Raw genomic sequence first — 8899 nt, forward strand, 5'->3', positions numbered from 1 at the left:
GAGTATAGGGAAAAAGTCCTTGCATTCTTCCCTAAAGAATTCTCAGTTCAAAGGCTGAGGAACAAGGAGAACAGAGAGGCTGGAGGAAAGCTGTGGTGCAGCTATGACTACTAACAAAACTAAATAGTACAGTAAGGATATTAATTTCCTTGTGTGCCTTTGGCAATGCGAAAAATCATAAATACAAGTTAACTGCAATGTATTTGCAGGGCCTCTGCAAAATTAGCCTTAAAAACGATTTCTAAATAATTCCTAAATGACTCCTTGTGGGGAGTGTGAGAATGTGTATTGGCATACCCTGAGAGAACTGTGGGAACTGAAGGGATACATGTCTGGAGATATGAGAAGCACCTGCATCAACAAGGCCCCAGAGAGGAACCTTGAAGTGTATCCAAAAGATGTACCCTGGCAAGCAAACAGGAAGGGATGCAGGCAAAGTCCATCAGCCAATTAGGGGCATGTGAACTGCTCGTGCTGCGAGTGAAGAGCCAAGAACATGTTAACGGGTGTGGGTGATTTCATTAGTTTTGGGGTATAAATATAACTGTATTAGAACAAATAAATGGCTTCTTGCTTGATCATATTGATCATGTGGCAGAGTCCATGATTGAGTTCCCACAACTCCTCAGATATGTTCCCATGGGTGGGCAAACTTCTCTTGGATTTCAGGCCAGATAAAAGTATTAAGAAAGGATTTGAAAGGGTAGAGCTCTGTGGCTGAACTCAGAAAGTGTACTGTGTATATGGGACAGGCGATATTTATACATTTTGCAATAGGAAATGAGAACTCTGTGAGGATGAATGGCCAAAATATAAGAGGAAGAACTAGGTTGGTTGGTTGGTTTGTTTCCATTGAGCTTCATTTCTTATTCCATAGCAGGGGATGCATTTGATTTCTTTCCAACATAGCTGATGCATTAGAGTTTCTTTCCTGTTGAATGTGTTTCCTGTGAAGTCAACTAAAGCTTCTGTCTGTCGTTGCTTTTTTGGTCACTCAGAGACATTTGGAAAGTGACTTGCTCGCTTGATATTGACTGCCTTCAGCTAATGTCACTTCATTTATTACTTGCTGCAGATAACTTCTGATTCAGTTGTCAGTATCATGACCCCTTCCCCTCTCTTCCTTATTTTCTTTCACAATGGGAAAATTGTGCCATTACTTAGAACTGCTATTAGCTTTGTAATGTGTTCTTCCATGCATCAGAGCACTGTGTGTACTCAACTCGGGGTCAAACACAGCTCACAGTAAAGCTGTTCTACTCTCTACAGGTTTGTAGGGTGAACTGCACCACAGTATCTATGCAGTCTCCAGAAGCATTAAACCAGCATGACTAATAAGTTAAATGGCTTTTTTTCCTCTTGTCATTTCCATTAGTATAATATTGGCTTTATGGAAGTGATCAGAAAATTCAGCTGAAAGTTTCAAAGTACCAGTGTGAGGAAGAAAAAAGTCCATTCCATTTCATTTGTATAAAAAGTGATTTGACACCATATGAACCTTGTAATGCTGGCGTGACATCCTGGCTTACACCAGTCCTTTCAGCTGCAGTATCTATACAAGTGCACACATATGCTTTTTAGGTACTGTATACAGGAGACAACAAAAGTGAAGATATATGTTGCATTTTGAGCTGAAGAGGTGAAATGAGGTTTGTTAATCGTCCTTAATACTTAACAAAATTAATTCTTCATTAAAGCATAGACAAGGTTTATCTAGAAATTGGCCTCACCAAGGGGCAAAATTCATCAGCTTCTGTCTTCATACTACAGTTTTGGCCAAGGTTTTCAGATTTTGTACCCCAAACTGATGAGCATTTGAACAACATGATCAAAATCTTGAACCTTCATTCAAGGCTTCTGAGAGCACTGAGACAGGAGATGGGGGAATGGTGTAATCTTATTATCCCAGGTTGACCAGTTTGGGACTAGGAAAATCATGTATGAAAGCCATTTTTGCACATTATCAGTAAGGATGTTGCCCTTGGTGTAAGGGTGTAGAGGAGGTCACGTGTCCAGAGCAGAAGAAACACACAAGACATCTGTGTTAAATGTCTGTCCAGCTGTGTACGCTACAAAGAAAAAGAAGTGAAAACCTCTTTTACAATATACCAGACTAAAATACCATCCCAAAAGTATCATGGGCTGTAACATTCAGACTGAGGCAGAAGATTTAGAAGGACTCAGACATGCTTCTGCATTGTAGATTTACTGAGATGGGATATAATTTAGTTTCCCTGTATGGGAAAACAACTCATGAATTTTTCAGAGAACACACACTAGAGAGTCCATCTCCATTGGTACAGGAAACCCAACTCATCTTTCTAACATGAAATAATAAAAGGAACTCTTGTTTCAACTTCAGTGATGCATTAAAAAACCTGAAAGCTAACAAATGTACTTTTTTTCCTGAGAGAATCACTTATAACTTTCATATAGTTAAGCTATATTGCTTTTGTCTCTTAAGAAGAAATGTGTGGTCTCTTGTCCTAAGACCCAAACAGAATCAAGACCACTTGCTTATCTTTCTGTGTGCTTCCCAGCACTAGGCTTACGAATGTTTTACAACTGTTATTGATGTGAAAAAAACACTTAACAATTTTTTCTCACAAAAATTGTTATGTGAGTGCCCAAGTTGCTGTCATCATAATCTCTGGACTGTCTTCCTTAAAAGCGTGAATGTTCTGAGTTTTTTTCCTTTTCTGTGGTCCAGTAATGCTTCAGGGTAAAGCATAAGGATTACATGAGTGCATGTAATGATGTTCCTATTCTGAGATCTTTGGGAAGAGGAGGCAAAGCTGCAGCAGAAGAGGATGTGAAAGCATGGCAACTGCACAGCAAGGAGATGTGGTTTTCATCTCTGTTGCATAGTGCGAAGTACATAATTCAGTAAGTTTTCTGTTCTCTTTACTTAGAAACTTTTGAACCTTCAGGCTTTTGGGGTAAAGGTGCTCAGAGAACACTCATTACTTACAAGTAAATAAGACCCAACTAAACGCAAGTAAAAGGACTAAAGTTCTTTCTGAATAAAGTAAGATGCTGAAATGCATCTTGCAGTGAGAGACCATCAAGAGACAAAATCAATCCATCTGGCTTTAAAAGTCCTGCTTGGCTATTGTATTTCATGCTTTCCAGTTTGTTCCTGCCAAGAGGCACTCAAAAGGAACAGTGTTTGGGAAGTGTAGCTTTCTCTGATAGTACAGACAGAGACTATTTGTAAGACCTAAGAGGAAAGTTTTGAGAGAAGTGTCTGAGTGGTAAGGACTGATGTGTTTGGTCTTTCAGTCTCCTGTGCGAAGTTGCAACAATACCAGTGTCAGAAACCTTCTGACATTTCCTGAGGAATAGTTTGTCCTTCCAAGCAGAACAAAACCAGTATTTTGTCTCTGTGTAAGACAGTAAAAAGATCAGAAGAAAAAAGAGCTTTCACAAATAAGTATGGGGGTGATTTATCTACTTCCTAACAGATAGGCTGAGGAAGAGACAGCACTGACATTTAATGTAGACCATGGCACCTGCTACAACTGAGCACTGTAAAGCATTTTTTCCCTCGATCCTCAACACATGTTGTTTCAAGAGACTTATTTGTTCTTTTCTGTTGTCATTTATTTAAATAACGTATCACCGGCTTCTGTGACTCATTTCCCTGGAAGGGGCTGGCTGTGCTGCCAACAAAAGAAGATTCAAAGATTGACAAACTAGCTGTCTCTTAGAGAAAACCCCACGGGTAGTTTACCTGCCATTGCTTTGTCTGAGGACACTTACCTAATGTCTGATAGATACAGTAATTGAGTTTTACTTTTGGTTGTAGCCAGTTTGACCAAGCAGAGCATTTCCTTCCCGCTTGCACACCCGAGTGATCTGTGCAGGGATTCCAGAGGGTTGTATGAGATCAGAACCCCAAAAACCCCTTAGCACTGTGTAATGGCCCAGTAATGAGCTGCAAAGTTACTCTGGTGCCATGGAGTACTGATGGAGTACTAGTTGGGTTGCTTAGGTAAAATTTATGCTAGTCAAAGCCTTTGCCCTCTATAGTTTTAGCAGGAGAGCTTTTCTGGGAGGTCCACCTGCCTTCCTATTGTTGACGCTCTGCAAACAGCATGCTTCCCTGCTCAACTCTGTTTCCCACCCAGTCCCCTTCTGCTTTTGGGTGGCCTGTTTTTTCCTGTGGAAAAAAAAAAAAAGGAGCCAGGGAATTAGGGACCCTTCTGCCCCCCCAGATCTGTCACTATTATTTTAGAACTGCATTATTTTACCTTAGTCTGGTAAGCAGAGACATGGGAGAAAAATGACAACAGTAATTTGGAAGCTGAGAGAAGCAATTGCATGCAGGCATTGGCAATATGTAAGTATCTTTAACTTGGGTAAGGCTACAGCAAAATGAGTTCAGTGAAGCTGAAGGAGATGTTGCCAGCAGGAAGAGGAGTGGAATTGAGAAAACAGATGCTGTGCACACTGTGATTATTATTTACCCCGTGAGGAAGCATGAAAAATACTACACATAACAGACGCAAGAAGATGCCGAAAAAGTACTTATATCCTGATGGATATGTTAAAAAAAATAAAGGTAGAAAAAGATGAGGAGTGGAGAAACTGCATCTTTACTTGGATGTAGGCCTTAGAAAATACTATTATAAGAGAGCATCAGAATGAAAGGAGAAATTCCTTAGAATATTAAAGAACGAAATGCCATTCATCTAATGGAAGCAGGCTATTTTGAATATATTGTGTCAAATGTTTGGAGGTGAACTTAAGTTTTTATTTATATTGACCTAAATGGACTTAAGTTTTTATTTGTAATGTCAACTCTAAGCCTGCTGGGGTAATCCTTTGTCTTTCAAATATACTTACAGAGAGAGCATTCTGTGCTAGTGCAATGGGTAGCCCTTAACTTTTGAACTCAATCTTCTCCTCAGCCTCTAATACCTTAAGTGTAGTATAGAAAAAAAGGTAAAAACATAAAGGTAACTGCTACATATATAAAGGATGGCATACTTTTATTATTTTTAGATAACGATGTTCGAGTTACGGCCACTGGACTGATGGATAATCTTCACCTGATTTTCTGTCTGACAGATATTCTAGATTTGTCAGTGCGCGCTTTTTTTATCAAGTGCATAAATCAAAATTCACGTACACGAAAGCATGTCAGTATGTGTCCTTCATCATCTTCCTGGGTTGTCTAGTATTATGCAATGAAGAGAGATTACATCAGGGGAAAAAGAGATGAGCTGGAGAGGAAAGGAAGGGATTAGAAACAAATGCACAAGGTGTGTAAAATGAAACTGTACTATAGAAGAGAGTAGTTTTATATAGCATGAGTTGTAGAGCAGATTTTCTCCATTTAAAAAGTAACCATTTAAGGACCAAAACATCCATGCAGGAGAGAAAAAGAGAAAAACCAAGTCCACAAGATATGTTTGAGAAAGTCTTTGGTGTGTTTTGATATGTCATTCTCTAGATCTTTATGTGAACAGCAGTGAGCTTACAACAGTATTGTCTCACCAACTAAATGGCTGAAATGAAATAGGCAGGAACTGCAGCAACCCTGGTATTTTCACATTGGGAACAAATTTGAACAGCTTTACCAAGCAAAAGGCCATCTTGGGTATCTTCTGTTCTGAAGTGTAATTTGAAGTCTCTTTACTTGCTCTGGTGAGCATGTGAAGAAAAATATTTTGGGCACTTACAGTTAAGTAAATATGAACACCCATGAAAAGCCATGAGACTCTGTCTGTAAATATGGATTTATTCTCCTTAGTTTGATATTTCTTGTCAAGTGCTGACCTTACCCATTTTAATGAATACATAGTATAATATTATATCTAACTGAGAATGTTGATACACATACTTCGTCTGTTTTCTCAAAGTTGTATCCTTGACTGTCCATGTACAGTTTTTGTATTTTTGTTACTTATGGAAAAGATTCATTTGGACTTGACCTGAATGTTTTCATGCAAGACAGGAACTTTCTGATAAATCTCCAGGTCAGAACTTACAGTTACTGACTTTGGTTAAATAAAGTGCTTTATTTGCACATTCAAGTTGTCTTTCAGACTTGCAGATTGTACTCGTGCCTTTGTTTCTTGCCAAGGAGAATTAATTTATTTTATTACAAAGTATTTAGAGATAGAAAGAAGAATAAGAATATGTATTCTTCTTGTTGCAGTGACACAGCTGAAAGGCACTTTGAGTGAGAAAAGCAAAATAATTTTTCTGGTGGAAATGCCAGGTCAGCACCAGTAAGTTTCTGCCCTTCCCTTCCTGTGTACTAGAGCAAGTCATGTTTGATCTCTATTTGCCTCAGTTTTTCTGTCCATGAAATAAGAGAACTTATATGGCCCAACCTTAGCAGAATTTTAGAAAGGGGACTATGATGCTTTGCCTCTTATATGAACAACACTAAAATAATTGAGACTTCCTTATCCAATTCTTATTTTAAATACAGACAGTTGTCAAACAAAAGCTGACAGCCCTCCATCAGATTGGTCTCCAGTCCCATCTGTATCCCTTCCCACACAAAGCACTGACTGTATTTACCACAGAGACAACATTCCTGTTCCCAAATTGCACACAGAACACAAAATACTGTTTTTCTTGAACAATTCATGTTCAGTTATTAGAAGTTACTCTGTTAATTATCACAAATTATTGTGTACAATTCTGGTATGATAGTCTTTTGTGATTCTTAATAATACAGTTGCTAATGGCAGTTTTCACACAGTATCCCTGTGTGCCACTTGCAGCTGAGTATCACCTCCTTCTGCTCCAGGTGTTGTCACTGAAGCTGGTGCCCTGGGGTGTGATCCTGCAAACACCTCTGTGCTTGATCCGAAGCTCATTTTGGTCAGCAGGAGTTTTCCCATTCAATTCAGTGGGCTTTGAAACAGGGATCGAGGGAGCAGAGCACTGTTGGTTCTGTTATTTCCAGGATTCAATTATTTATTAGATAAAAGTCACATGCACAAGCTGAGGTTAAACCAAGCTAACAAAGAGCAGAGGGAAACAAATGGTTTGACATCTGCAGGATAAAGAAATTTTATGAAGAGATTTAGTTTGTTTTTTGAGAGGTCTTTTTTGTATAATTTGCTCCTCTGTGTATGGAGTTTGTTCTAACAAGATTCTAAATAAGAATGTAAACAAGAATCTTAATAAAGAAAACATGCTTTGCTTCACAGAGACAGTATGACAAAATAGAGTTTCAGTTCCTTTCCAAGTGGTTGTTTGGCAAAAACACTTAAAAAGAGGGATCAAGTAATAAAAAGACATACAAGTGCCTGGCAGAAAGGGCTGTTGCTGACCCTCTCCACAGGTTTCTTGTAGGTACAGAGCTGTTCTTGTGCTACTCTGGTGTGCAAATGGCAACGTAAGGAAATGCACAGAGATTCTTTCATGTTCTGGGGCACAAATAAAGCTTAAGCACTCCGTATTGAAATATACGGCTTTTAATAACAAAAGACTCATTGGGCAAAGCCGATGGCTATTGTATTATTGAGCAGGTGATTAGCATCCAACCGCTACAGCTGCTTTCTTCTTATGTTTGTTCCGTGTGCAGATGTTGCTTTGAGGAAAGGAGTCAGCGATGACTGATGTGGAGCCCGTGGTCACAGATTTTGCAGCATCAGGACGGGCAGGCCGCCGGAACGCCTTACCAGATATTCTGGGCTCTCCTGCTGGTGCTGGGACTTCAGACTTGCCACCCAAACTGGCTGAGCTCTCCGTTTCAGAAGGTAATGGCTGCACATTCTAGAAACTGCCATTTTTATGCAGCTGTCCTTTGCTTTCTCCTTAGGACTTCTGCCACCATGCAGTTGTGATGTCAAATAACTAATATTTATTTCTTCATTTACAATTACATTCAACCTTCCAAAGCAGTTACCACTTGTACCTCCTGATGAGACAAATTAATTTTAACCCAGACTAAGTCTGCCATATCCAGCCACAGACCCAGTGTTGAGCAGCCTGGGGAAAGGTGCTGGGATCTGAATTCCAGTTCCCCCGAGGAAGAGCAAACACAGTTGCATTGCTGGGCAGCTTGGAAAACCAGCGCTCCAGCTACAAACAAGGTTCTACTGCTGCACTCATTAATTTAGCACAAGACATGACAAGCTGCATTGTTAATCCGATTACAGCTATCATCCTAACTCAGGCATATACATTAAGAGTATAGAGTTTACAGTGATTTACTCTGGTTATTAGGCTTTCAACTTTGCTATCTAAGACCAGTGTTGTATTTTGGCCTGTCCTTTAGTTTGATAAGCTGCTCGTTTGATTAGCATAGGTCTACTAAACACCAGCTTTACATTTGAGTTCTTTTTACTTTTGGGGGATTTCAGGGGGATTTTCAGATTGAGAAAAATCTGTTTCTAATGCCTATGAAGTGAGAATTGTAGGTTGTCCCTGAACATGGATTGCCCCTACTTTTTTAGGTTCTGATTTGGAAGTAACTTTCTTCTCATGCCCATCACTGTTGCTGCTGTGACAAATGCCACTGCAACTGGTGGTCCCACTTACAGGAGCAGTGATCTTGTAGGGGCAGCACAGACAGAGGCAAGCCTGTGCTGATGAGTGGAAGACTCATGAAACTGAACTGAAGAAGATTATAGGAGGGATTCCCAGGCTCTGAGGATGCATGTCCTGCTCGTATGGTGCCTGAAAGCCATGACAGGATGTTGGAATTTACAGCCTCCTAAAGCACCATAAAGGCTGAGGGAGGAAGGGGGGAAGGATTCCTTTGATTACAAGCTGTTCTTGCTTTGATGATTTAATTTATGTTCATGTGTTTGGGATTCTGTAACCCAAACCCACCATGGGCCCATCAAAGGACTGCTGGTGAAGAAGGGGGCAGGTAGAAACACCACTTCCAGGAAGAGTGTTGTGTGAAAGGGGTGGTAAAGCAATT

The 8899-nt window shown here is 39.9% G+C and overlaps 1 protein-coding gene across 1 annotated transcript; it reads left to right on the plus strand.

Annotated features, from left to right (window-relative positions):
* Positions 1–7579: 7579 nt before the first annotated feature.
* PKIB (cAMP-dependent protein kinase inhibitor beta) lies at positions 7580–7727 on the plus strand (the record flags this gene model as incomplete). Its single annotated transcript, XM_010177268.1, has 1 exon — positions 7580–7727. A coding segment is annotated over exon 1 (148 nt), but the record flags the coding sequence as incomplete, so codon positions are not given.
* Positions 7728–8899: the final 1172 nt, after the last annotated feature.

Source organism: Antrostomus carolinensis, unplaced genomic scaffold (assembly GCF_000700745.2).
Source record: "Antrostomus carolinensis isolate BGI_N321 unplaced genomic scaffold, ASM70074v2 scaffold9511, whole genome shotgun sequence".
Classification (NCBI taxonomy): Eukaryota; Metazoa; Chordata; class Aves; order Caprimulgiformes; family Caprimulgidae; genus Antrostomus; species Antrostomus carolinensis.